The sequence below is a fragment of the Tympanuchus pallidicinctus genome, unplaced genomic scaffold (assembly GCF_026119805.1).
Source record: "Tympanuchus pallidicinctus isolate F22 unplaced genomic scaffold, pur_lepc_1.0 scaffold1, whole genome shotgun sequence".
Taxonomy (NCBI): domain Eukaryota; kingdom Metazoa; phylum Chordata; class Aves; order Galliformes; family Phasianidae; genus Tympanuchus; species Tympanuchus pallidicinctus.
Genome location: NW_026294618.1, coordinates 24,462,749 through 24,476,133, shown reverse-complemented (window position 1 = coordinate 24,476,133; position 13,385 = coordinate 24,462,749). Strand labels below are relative to the sequence as shown.

General features: G+C 35.8%; 1 protein-coding gene across 6 annotated transcripts in view; it reads left to right on the top strand.

Moving 5' to 3' along the window:
• KHDRBS2 (KH RNA binding domain containing, signal transduction associated 2) overlaps window positions 1-13,385 on the top strand; it is a 334,761-nt gene that overhangs the window by 198,340 nt on the left and 123,036 nt on the right. For 5 of the 6 annotated variants that reach the window (XR_008206779.1, XR_008206778.1, XR_008206780.1 and 2 more), the window contains exons 5-6: window positions 6,163-6,290; window positions 8,376-8,571. Coding sequence is in view for 2 of the 6 variants with exons in the window: in XM_052682944.1 (XP_052538904.1) it covers window positions 6,163-6,290; window positions 8,376-8,571 (324 nt within the window). In the remaining 4 variants the exon portion in view is untranslated. Of the gene's footprint in view, window positions 1-6,162; window positions 6,291-8,375; window positions 8,572-10,073; window positions 10,838-13,385 lie in introns of those variants that run through there. The other variant, XM_052682955.1, reaches the window with a different exon arrangement.

Here is a 13,385-nt window from a genome sequence, read left to right as displayed (position 1 = left end):
TGGTGCACTGCAGGCTGTCCATCTAAACCTTTCATTACCTGGCACCTATGCTCTAGTGAAATAATCAGATCAATCTGCAGATGGGCAAAACGCCATCTTAACAGATGGCTTTGGCTGTAGGTAACCAGGAAACCATGCATATACATTAGAAACGGGTTCAGAGAGCACAAGCCTTATCTAGAAACATGAAAACAGCTGTCGGTTTTAACACGTCCATGTACTGTTGAAAGCATATGTCATACCCATCAGAACCTACACAGGATGGGCTAGAGTCTGCTTCCATCATTCCAATGAACCTTGCAGGAATTACTTGGTCAGGTATGGTCCCTGCTATAGGTCAATCTTATGCTTTACAGTGAACTTTGAATTTTTATTATTAAAAGATTCTTTACTAAAGAATGAAATTTGAGGATGCCATTCCATCCACCTAATTTACATGCCCAGCTGAGACACTGGCTCACCTTAATTTTAGGTGATTGAGAGGGCTGTCCAATCTACCTAACATAATTTTCTTAGCTTCTTAAGTAGACAGGGATTGGCTGTAGATACGCATAGGAAAACGTTCATTATATTTACGTTTTGAATGCAATTGAACCTTAGAATTAAATCTTTGAATATAAGGAAATGATAAAATACCTATGTCAGCCCTGGATTTAGTTCACCAAGCTCTTCTGATAGTGAACAGCCAGTGCTAATTATGTTTTTTGTAGCACACTGATATTAAAGCACTCAGCTAAGAAGTGAGAATTTCTGGGTTCTTGGCCTCTTTAGTAACAAACTGCAAATCCTCACTCCATGAGTCCAGGTTAGTGTTTTTCACCACGCTTTGAAGCTGAATCTTAACACAGCTCACTGTCACTGGTCCACAGAGAACACAAAGCAGCAGTGACTACAGGGAGTTCCTCACCACTGACTGTTTTCACAGGCTTGATGCTTCCCCACATGTACAGGAGAGCTTGAGGACAAGATCTCTACTAGTGTCAAAAATTAATTTGTGGCTGTCCAAAAATTAAAAAATAAAAGGGCTATATTCACATCATTTTACTCCAATTGATTCTCTGGATTTTCTGTACCCTACTGGCTGGCTATGGGTTTTCTTGAAACAGTTACTCAATAGAAATTTCAAGCTAATTGTTACTTAGGCTGCCTGAAGATAGCCCCAAGATAGCAACATCAAGATTTATGGGAGATAGGCTAGCTTCAATGACTCTGTGCACATATATGGGCTCTAAAGCTCTTTTAGAGATGCTGGGAGCTGGGCAGGATGCAGAAGTGCCAGGCGAGTTCAAATCCATCTCCTTCTGCCTTCCTGCTACCTGCTATGCTGAGTGCAGGAAAAGAACCCAGAATGGGGAATAAATGTGAATGTGAATATGATTTTTTCTGTTGGCAGTAGTTTCAGAGAGTATTATAAGCCTGAGAGAGAAAAGCAAGCTTAGTAATAGTTCAGTTTGTAGGCAGTACAAACTGAGATTTTAGAACCTTTGGACCATATTTCTCATCTTGACTATCCATGTTTATTTTAAAGAGGTGAGGGTCACTTTACAGTAATAACTGACTCTTTTGAAAACAGAGTTGTCACAGGTATCATTTTTAACTTCTCTACATAAGGCAGCTGTAAATTTGAGGTATTAATGCCTTGGGGTCTTTGAGAAGCATTTTATAGATAGCATTGTGTATAGCATTATATAGATAGTAAGCACAAGTAAAGCATTTATTTTTTGCAACTTCACTCTGTTGAAATCATGGAAAGTTTGATGCCTTAAATCCATACTAACAGGTAGTTGCTAGTCTGTAAATTTAAGTTACCTTGTTATTCTGTTCTAGAGCGTGTAGAGGGTAGTTTGCTGTTCACATGATACCTAGCTATGTAAACTGTACAAGGAATGCAAGTATGCTGTAAAGCGTGATCTGTATAAAAGACCAAGTGAGACCCAGTCATACCTCAACACTGTCAGTGTGAAGCATTCTGATTATCATTTTTGGTTTGACATGCATAAATCTGCATTCTTAAGGTAGTTTGCATTTAACCTAAATTACTTTCCCCTTAACTAGGTAGAATGAAACTCATCTGTCACAGATAAGAATAATGATATTTATTAACAATGCAAATCATTCATACACATGGAAAGAACTTAAACTTGCAAAACAATTCAGGGCAGGAGATCACAGCCCTTAAGAGATTGATTTATCCTCGACTTCCACGAGCCTTTGTTATGATAATGACAGATATGTATTCCTATATAATCCATTGCCTCTGTCTGTGTCTTACCCTTTGCTTTCTTTATAAACTCTCCTTCCTTGTCACTGCATGTTCTTTTTAATTCAGATCAGGTTACGCAGCTTGCATGATACGTTTCTATTTTTTACAGAAGTGTTTTTTACATTTCCTAGCTTACATGCTTTCCATCTTTGCTGTACTTCCATGCTAGAACAGCTCCTGGATGAGCTGTCTCTAGTCTGATTTTGATGCTGACAGCTTTCTTTTGTTCCTAACACAGCCAAGGCAACTGACTTAATTAACCATCATAAGCATTGTTGTGGTAGTTTGGGATAAATGTCTTCATGTAGCCTAGAATACTAAATGTTTTATCTAAATATGTACCTTGGTTTGGGCCACTTAGATAAACATTGTGATTTGATGGCTCTGGGTTTCTAGTGGCTTTGCTGAGATTGTAAATCCTTGGTGTATCTAAAAAGTCAGGATAAATATTTATGTAAATAGACATGGGTGTGAGTGGTTAGCTCACCCATAGTGATTGTTTGCAAACCTTGACTGCTGTGATGTACATACATCACTGAATGAACCTGTATATAGACAATAGTGCCACTAAGACATAAACCAGAGCAAAATGCAGTTGTTAATTATATGTTAATTTCAGCTATAAGATTTCTAAATTAAATGAAAATTGTGAATACAGTACATTTCTCATGAGCTTAACATGAAGAGTATTTTTTCTGCAACAATAAACTACTATAGTGTATAGCTGCTTAATTATACTTTGTTTAGTACAGGCATGTCTTGCCACATCTACTCTCACTTGGGACTAGATATCTACAAAATATCATCAGCGTAATTTTGCTCAAGTGCTAGGCTCTTGTGCACTTAGCCAAAGTTAAATATTCAGCAGGATACTCTGTCTGTAGTAGTTATGAAAGATTAAATCTGTTTCTGTTTAATTTATGTGTTGAAGTGAGAATGTCTTTTGAAAATTTCAGATTTCAGATTTAGAAATTGTAGCTTTTATTATGCCTTTTAAAGGGCATACAGCATAAATGATCTACGTAGTTACATATTTAATGGAAATCTTTCTCTTTCGGTATACTTTTCCCAACATTCTAATTACAGCTCTCTGTATACCTTTGTCTTTTTCTTACTGTTTCAAAATACTTTGTTCATATTTCCTAAGAGGGAATACAGCTGGAACGCAAGGAGAATTGTGTAATGGAGTTGTGTATGTTTGCAGATCCTGCTGTATTTATAAATTTAATTTGGATTTTCCTTTCAGTCAGTGCTAAGATTTTTAATGATATTAACATCTGAGCAAGGAACTGTGCCTTTGAGGCAGTTTCTATTACAAGTTCATTTATACAACAATGTTCCAAAGGAAAGAGATTAAAGCAGCAACATAGACAGTTTTAATTTGTGTTCTTTGCAGGCATTTTTTTCTTTTTTTTGTTCTTTTTTCTTTTCCCCCCCCCCCATCTTTTTTCTAACAAAATTTACTTGCATTATTAATGAAATTCACTCTGAGCACTGCTTGGAATCTGAAGGGCAAACCCAATCAGCAAGGTTGAAATTATAATCCTTGCAAAGCCAGTATGAATGAATAGCAGATGACATTAAGCCAGTCACAGGAAATTGTACATTTATTTATTGCTTTAAATGTGATTTGATTGATTCTATCTGTTTCTTTCCCTTTGTGTTTTACAGAACACATTTATTTATGAAGATGTCTTTGTCTCATTACCATGTTAAAATGACAGAAAAAATGTGCAAAAAGTTTTGGCGATTGCTGTGAACTGAAAGCTATCATCTGGTTTACTAGCAAATTGGGGATTTACTTATAATTATGACTCTGCTGCAAATGTCACATGTTGTTTTGTATAAATATGGTACTCTTCTGAATTGCATTATTAGACTTTATTCCAGCTGCACTCCCTAAAAATTTAGAAATGTAGAAGTAAAATTATCACCAGGCCTACACTCTCTAAGAGCACGAAAAGGTCAGCATCATATCTTTAAACATATTGCCCAGGCTTCTGATTCAGTAATTTAGAAAAAAAAAAAAAGAGGTTTAGCTCTTTATTGGGATCTCTTCAGGATGTATTCCCGAGATCAAACAAAAAATAGTGGCAAAACTGTTTGAAAACTTCCTCTCCTGTTTCTCCCTCATCACTCAAACCTCCCTCGGTCACCAGCTTCTCCAATACTCCACGCAAGAGTTGGATTTTGTTTTCTAGCGTTAGTTGTTTTGTTTCACAGATCACATTTACCAAAAGTCATCTCTTCCAACAATGGCTCCTTTTGAACAAGGGAATCTAAAAACAATACTGTGGATACAGATGAGAACTTCAGAGGGTCATGGAAATGTCTATCGGAAGGGTCAATTGAAGGTCTTCTTCAGTATTTCTCTTCAAGCATTTCTACTGCCAACAGTAAACAGAAAATCAAGGCTGTTATATCTGTCTAGTTGAGTCTTGAATCTGTATAGCCTATTCAAGGTTTGCAGTAACTTTCTTCCAACAGTGCTTTAGTGCTTTTAGTGCTTTTCTTCCAACAGTGTGTGGAGCCAGGGGTTGGACTGAAAGATCTGTGTGAGTCCCCTCACATAGCTAAGGATATTGTATGATTCCATGATTCTATCATTTTCAGTGAGTCAGCTATTTACTGTTAGTATTATCTGCAAATTTCTTAAGCCCATTTTGCTGGCAAAGAAAGCTGACTTCAGAAATTTGGTAAGGATTAGAAACTGGTGAAATCCAGGTCCTGTCTCATAGTTCGTTTGGTCTAACATGACTAGAAAGAAGTGTTACTTGTAACTAAACCTAGACAGTTGCCCACTGGAGAAGAAGCAGGTACTGCAGCATTTTTTGATTCTTGAATGTTAGTCCATGACAGTTTCCTGTTGAAGGATGTAGAATTTGAAGGGCTGAAAATCCATACTTTCTGTTCAGAAACGCTAGTTAATTGTTGCAGAGTTCTCCTGACAGAGAGATGGCTACTGCAGTGAGCCCTTATTACCGTGTTCAGCTGAAAGCAAAAGAAACTAAAGAAAAAGGGAATTCTGACTAAGACAAAGGCTGTAAAATCAGTTTAAATTACCCAATATTATATGTTTTGAATCAGTAAGAAAAGAACAATCATCCAATGTTCTGTTGACTGAGCTAGCAGAAACTTGCAGTGCTGTAGATACCCTGCAGACTTAGAATGGGCCTATTCTATATATAATTGAATGATTTTATGCAGTAAACATTGCCTTGTTGCTCCTAAAGAGAGCTCCTTTCAAAAGTTCTTTAATAGATATACAGAATAACTGAAGGCAGCAATCAATGATGATAAAATTCAGTAAATGATATGACTGTAGAGTTTAATTTCATAATGCTATAATCATTGGTATGTTTTTGTGAAACCACCCAATCAAAAGCATGCAGTGAACAATTTTCTATGCCAGAGTGCAGTGTTATGCGAAATATGTGCTTGGAGTACATAAAAGTAGACAATGCTCTCTGCCAGAAAAATATACCAAGTATTTATAAAATGGGTTTTTTTGTTCTTATTTCGTGCTGTTTCAGATTTGTACCTTCTGTATGTGAAAGTGTGTTTGCATTTTGTTTACAAATAGACTTCATGTTTATACCTTGTGTGCCTTTTGTTTTCAATTTTGTGTGTGCATCTTGTTTTTAGCCATCTTAAGTATATATATAAATTTGTCTGACCACATATTATTGACACTTATCCAGTCCACAAATACATCAATTTCATATCACTTGATATGAATACAATGTGAATAACAAAAATAATATTGCAGCCTACAGGTAATTTATGCAAGGCAATTCATCCAAACAGCATCTGTGCAATTTCTTTAATTTCTGTTTTAAGTTGTTTGGCAGCTCAGCCAAAATACAACATTTCAGTAAGTTTCATCTTTTGCATTTCAGGATTATAATGATGAAATTCGTCAGGAGCAACTGAGAGAGCTGTCATATTTGAATGGTTCCGAGGATTCAGCACGTGGACGGGGTATTCGAGGAAGAGGGATCCGTGTGCCGCCTGCAGCTCCTTCAAGGTGTGGTAGCTAATCTATTATGTGAATAGTTTTAGAAAGTGTAAACAATGGCAAAATAAGCAGTTAAAAATAATAATTGTAGACATCACAGTCAGTAAATCAAACTGACTGTTTTTCTTCTGAGAATTTGTGCTATCTACATTGTTCCAGGCTCTCGAATCTGTAATTTACAGGTCATAAGGGGGGGGGGGGGGGGGGGAGTTGCAAGTAACAGACTGCAAATCAGAACAGATTATGAAGCTAGTGGAAGGATATGTCTGGGAGAAAACATTGTAATGCTGATGCAGAAGCAGAATAGTTGGTGTCATAAAATCATAGGTCAATAAAATGGCATTCTGTGCTGTAGACAGAGAAGGCTACATAGTCTGGATAGCTGCTTATTTGCCAACTCATTACTTATTTTTGGCATAGTATATGAATAATACTAGGCTATAGTCTAAATATTAAATTGTATTCTATGTGTTGTATATGTTATCATTTCTTTATGAATTTCACCGATATCATCTAAAACTTTTGGTATATGAATGTTTCCTGAATTCCTGCAAGTATTTTTTTGTGTATGTGTGTGTGTGTATTGTCAACAGATACCTCTGCATGTTCATGAAGACAGTATATAATCTTCCTGTAATCCTTATGGCTCATTTTTGAATGTGAACCCTTAAAAATTTGTTGCCTAAGGTATTTAAGTTATCAGGCTACTCAGGCTTGGCAAGTGGTGCTAAGAAAAACACTTTTAGAGGGAATGCAATACAGAGCTTCCTTGATTGTGCTCACAGAGAAGTTGCTCTTTGGTAATTGAACTGGCTGATCTTGTGCCACTTTTTCCTTCCTGCAAAGAGTTTTCCCTCTGTTCTTGACATATATATTTTTTTTAATCTGTAATATCTTACACATGCCCAAGACATTATACACTAGACATTCATGACCATCTTCTAATGGAAGTGTTCTGAGGCTCAGAAGTTAGATTTCCTTGCTACTAAGATCTGTGAAGGACTTGATGGTGATGTTCACAACATCATTGTAACCGGCAGTTTTAAATTAGTGTAAGTATAATCAGTGGAGTGCTGGCTTCCATTCTTGTTGAACACTACTGACTGGAGCAATAGGACAGAAACTATGATGTTGGATACTTTCCTTACTTAACAGTAAGAAATCGCAGAATGTTAAAAAAGGAGTAAGGGAAAAAAAAAAAAAAAGGACCTGGAATATCTAAGTTAAATAAGTTACGCTAAAAGTAATGCCTCCTATTTATTTCCATAAAGCTACTACAGTAGAAAGAATATAATAGAACTGTAGAACTGTTCGGTAGAGCAAATCCTCAGCTACAACACTATTTTTATATATAAAATTATATACTGAAAGGAAAATCATAGATTGTTTCTCTGATATATCCTCCTTCTAGTTTGGCAAATCTGGATACCAGAACCTCTTTTTAACCAAGATCAGCTGCTGCTTCTGACATACCAGTGTTTTGGATATAGCGTAAATAAGGAGCAGAATGCTAAACTAAACCTTTCTCTGCTTGTCTATATTCACTGCTCTCTCTGTAAACTGGGGAAGCCCGAATCTTACGCTATCCTTTCCTTGTGCTGAACTAAATTGAACAGGAGTGAAAGTTCTTACTCTCCTTTTATACTCCCTGCTTTGCCTTGCTCTTTTCTGCTATCCAGCATCGTCTTCTGCCAGACAAATTCTCCCATCCACCAATAAGCATGAAACTGACAGTGATGACTGCTTTTGTATTTTGGAAGCAATGGAAAAAAATCTTCATTTTTTTCTTGTTTTGGAACTATTTCAGAGTAACTCTGCAAATTGAATCACAATGCTCCAGGATTTCAGTAGTACAAGTGAAGAAGAAGGATCAGATGCAAAAAGCACTGAGTAGCTTAGAAATAATGTCTTTCCATAACAGAAGTTCTGCATGAGATACTGCCTAAAAGAGCTTGACATCATAGCTGCCAAAACCCATAGTAGCACAACACTTTAAATAGCAGTAAAAATACAAGAGCCTTTATAGTGGGGTAGCATTTGCCTGTCCTCCCTTAACGTACACCCCAGTGCATTCACTTCTTTCTGCTCCCACAGGGGCCGTGGGGGTGCGATTCCTCCGCCCCTCCCTGGACGAGGTGCCCAAGCACCCAGAGGAGCACCAGTGACTCGTGGAGCTCTCCCCGTCCCACCTGTAGCAAGAGGTGTTCCCACACCTCGAGCAAGGGGGGCCCCAGCGGTACCAGGCTACAGACCACCCCCACCACCTGCACATGAGGCATATGAAGGATATGTAAGTAATTGCATGCACCATTAACAGATGTGAGCCAAACTGCTGTGCTGAGCTACCAGCACCTCTAAGGCCGAAGAATCTAATCAAATAAGCTCTTTGTCTCTACTGCGTACCTCCTGCTGGTGAATCACAGTCTAGGTGATATAATGTGGCAGCAGAATTATGGTTCGGGTGATGTGAGTTCACAGAGCTTTTCACAGCTTAGTTTTGGATATGAGAAGATTGTGCTAGTTAGCTCTCAGAATATCGCAAAAGAGCAACTCAGGCTATAAACGTAGTCTGAAGACTGCTGTAGTTGAAAAATACTGTTTATTGTAGGTGAAGTTCTTAGGAATAACAAATAATATCCCTTCTGAGAAAATAAGATTTCTTTATTCTTCTGAATTCTTATTACATAAGTATATATGGATTTTTCACTTGTATTCATAGTTTTGTTACAGATGCCTAACAAATAGAAATACAGGTATTTTTCATTTAAATTGATACAATTATGCATATTTAGCAAGGAGTAGTAGTAGCTGTCACCTTTTCTTATGAGGTGTTACAAGTAATCATGCTGTAAACATCAAAGCTTTCAAGTCATCCTCATTAATGTTCCCTCCTGGAACTATCACCATAACAACAGATATTCAAGTAGAAGAAAAAATTCCGTCATATATAAAATCTGACTTTTCTGAGCTGTAACAAATCCAAAGGTAAGAAAGATGAACAACCCATCCACACTTTAATTCTATCTCTGGGAGAACCATTGAGAAGATAGAATTTTGTTGAGAAGATTCAGTTTTATTTAAATAGAGGCCTTCTGGAAAAGCTTTACTCAACCGTCTGTATTTGAAGAGTAGAGGTTAGATCATGGCCATTTCGAATCAAGGGCACACTTTCTGTCAATGCCAAAACCCAAAACTGAACAACAGCTGCAAAAAAAAGAGGAGGGAAATTAAGTCCCTACTATTATTTACCTCAACACAGTTTCTATTTTTAAATGAGTATAAAACCCTGCTTGAAAAAATAAAAGAAAAAAGAAAAAAATAGTATTGAAAAAAAGTATATTCCACATTTATGGATAATATAGATAGATAGATATAGTGTATCTGTTTTTTGCATAATATCTGAAATCTTCCTGTTCTGTGCAGAGTTCTTTTCCTAATCCACGACTGACAATTTCAAAACAGGGTTTTTGTAATTTAAGATTAAAATTATAAATGAAGCAAATCTTCTTTTCATCTACACTACTGGTAAATGTCCTAAGATATTAAACAGATTTTAGGAAACATTTATTAGCCATTTCCTGTTTGGCAAATATAAAGAAAGAAGAAATTGAGGCAGCTGGATTACAGAAGATCAGGAAAATATTCAGGCAATCCTACACTGCTTTTGCTCTCAGAAACACAACATATGCACACAAAAGTGATTTTAATTTATAATAGAGTACTGCAATGAAACCAAACACATTTGTGCTTTTATTTTACCTATTTAAGTAACTGTAAACATTTTTTTTGTAGAGCAAAATCATATGTTTTGGAGATCCTTCAGTCTCCTGCTCCTTTCAACATCTGTATTTCACAGCTGAGAATATACGGGCTTTCCCAGATTTGCCGTCATCCAACAGTTTGCAATGAAAATCTCTCTCTTACCAATTTGGAGAGACTAATGAACATAATCCAAATACATTCTGTTATCTTGTGAACTGAGATAATATTTAAAACTGTTGGTGTACAGGTGGAAGGAAGAGTTCAGTGTGAATTTGTTAATAATATTTTAGGGAAAAATATTTTTAATTTTGAATGTAGTAATAAACACCATTTTTCTTCCTAAATAGCAATTGAACTATTTATCTGTCTTGATGCTAAAACCAAGTGAATTTATTTGTTGACCAGCAACAAATGTCATGTGTAATTGTTGTTCTTTCACAATAAATCCCAGAGATGAAAAACTAATTTACAATGAATAATTTATCCAATTTACTCTGTCTCATTTTCTGCTTGTAGGCAACTTACGAATAACTCAAGGATATTACCATTTCTTTATATGCTTATGACTTTCATTTCTGAGAACGGTACTCCACTGCAAATTTTGCATAGGATATGCAAGCACCTTTGGTTTGATTAGCAGTGCACATGAATGCAGTGTCACTGATTTTGTGTAACTGCTTTTTTTTTTTTCTTTGCTCTAATAAAATATACTCATTTTGATGCTAAGTTCAAAGTGAATTCAAGAAATATAATAGGATGGATGCAGCAGATTTTTTTAATGTCTCAACAGTTTTTCCTGGAAAAAAAAAAAAAAATATATATATATATATATATATATATATATATATATGTATATATTCTCAGTTCTGTTAATCAGAGATTCTGTTGACTTTTCCATGTTGCAACACTTAACTGTTTAAATACTTTGGATAAGCATTTAAAAGTTTGGATCACTCCTTTGTATTTTTGTATTCTGGTATTGGCCTTTGGAGGGTCCATAAACCAAAATGACTGAAGGTTTCTAAAATAAAATGAAGTATTGTTGCTGCGATGAATGTATTCGTACTCAACATTTTGAATGTAAAGCCCAACCAAGGGGAAAATAGTTTTGAAAAATTTTCAGAAAAGAGAAGGGCTCGATAGGAATGTGTCCACTTGTGCAGCTCTCCCATAAAGGAGGAGTGACACATCTCACACCCTTTTGTTTCCTTGCTTTTGATGTAGCTTTTCTTGGATGTAGCTTGAACAGTGTCCGTGAGGAACTTCTGAAGACCACCTACAGGAAGCAGAGATACAGATATTAGAGAGAAAATGCAGAGGATAACAATGGTTGCTACTTGCCTTACATGTCTTAAAAGCAGTTTGTTATGTTTGAATTTGAATGGAGCTCTTGATGAATTAACTACGCAGTATTTGTGATCAGGGGGTTTGTCTTGAGTTTGTAACCTGGTGACTAGGAGTACTCTGCAAAGGTGACTGACCTTACTTCAGTGCAGCTGATTTGTACAATGCGCTCTTTTTAAGGAGATGTTCACTTGAGCGTAGTTAAGAGCAGAGGCTTGAATTGGTCATTATGAACTTTCCTCGAAAGAAACTATTTCTGAAGCATTGCCATACTGAAAATATCTCTGAAAAGGACTCAAAGCTTCATTAAAAATAAAGAAATAACAGCCTTCTAAACCATGGACTCTTTGTTTTCACAGGAAATCACACAGAGTGATTCCCAATTAAATGCATTATGGTTCACACTTGGAATACTTTCATACATTAAGTACACCAATTAATTTGAATTACTGCTTAATTTTACTTTCCAAATATAGTAACGCATGCCACCACTAGTTGTTGACAGCAATGACTCAGTCTGGAACATTCTAGGAATACTGATTTGCCACCAAGTTGTTGTTTTTCTCAAAGGATGCTGAAGACACAAAAGTGAATGATAGAATGGCAGCCATGCCAGCAGGTTTTAGTGAAAAAAAATATTTGTTTGGAATTTATCAAATTAAGTTTTTAAATTAGGTTCATATTCTACATTGCATTAGGCAGAGACATTTTGAGTAGAGAGAATGGTACTGGAATTGCATTTTAATTGCTTCTTTTTAACTTACATCTTATATAATTGTGATTTGAAGCATTACTTTTGTTTGTTAGAGATCTGATATCAAGCCAAATTTTATGCTGGTTCTGTATCAGTACACCAAGATAGGAGATGGTAAATAAAAATGGGGGCAGACATTGTTTCAGCCCTTCATTACGACCTTTATTGACAAGGCCAATGGAAATATTGATTTTGTGCCATTTTTTTCATTACAGTGGTTAAGATTTGTTGGTTGAACATGTATTTTTTCATATACTTGAAGTTTATAGTCAGGAAAATTAACAGTTATCATCATTACAAATTGCGGGAAGACTTCTGGAATCTTTTCTCAACAGTGGTAAGCAATTTTAAAGGTTAAGCTCTTACTGGCATATTTTGAGACAGCAAAAGAATGATAGACAAGACTGATATTCATGATTTACGCAGTAGTGTGACAGTGCATGAGCAGACCTTCTACTGGAAGGAATGTCCTACTGAGGCAATAAAGACACTGATTATTTCAGACGATATATTTTATTTTATATAAATATAAGTCAAAAGTGTGTGTACTTTCTGGTCATGCTTTGGAAGTCATTTGTCTCTGGAGCTTCAGTCTTCTTAATCTTAAAGAGCTATAGTGAAAAACAGTGAAGGTTTTCTTTGTATTTTTAAGAGCTATGGTAGGCCTTCTTAAGAGGTTTAACTTGCATTTGGGCTATTTCAAATACTTAGCTGATGTTCAAATTAAAATATGTTGTTTAAAATAATCATTCTTTGATCTCTCAGTAAGAAGATCCTTCCAGTGGAAATCTAGAAGTGGCCTACTAGTCAATCCCTTGTGCCAAATGTGAAGAATTGTAAACTAGAATAAATTTAAGACTAAAATACACACCAATTTCAAATGTTACTTACACAACAGCTAGAGTACGGTTCAAAGGAAATCAGAGTAGCTTGCAGTTCATGATAACATTAATATTTGTAGTAATATAAATTAATTTTGCTATGCATTTATGAACTGCTTCACCCAACTGAATCACAAAATTAACACATCATACTTCTAACAAACAAGATAAAATATCGTATTTCTGTACAATTTGTATTGTATCAAATAGGCAAGATTTTCTACAATATCCTGCACAGAGAGTTCATCTTAATATGAATACCTAGATAAGGCTCTTGTGTTTACAAATAAATATATAATTTGTTTATAAGAAATGCACCAGCTTATCAAGACACTGAGAAGCTGGCGAAGCTTCTAGGTGTGG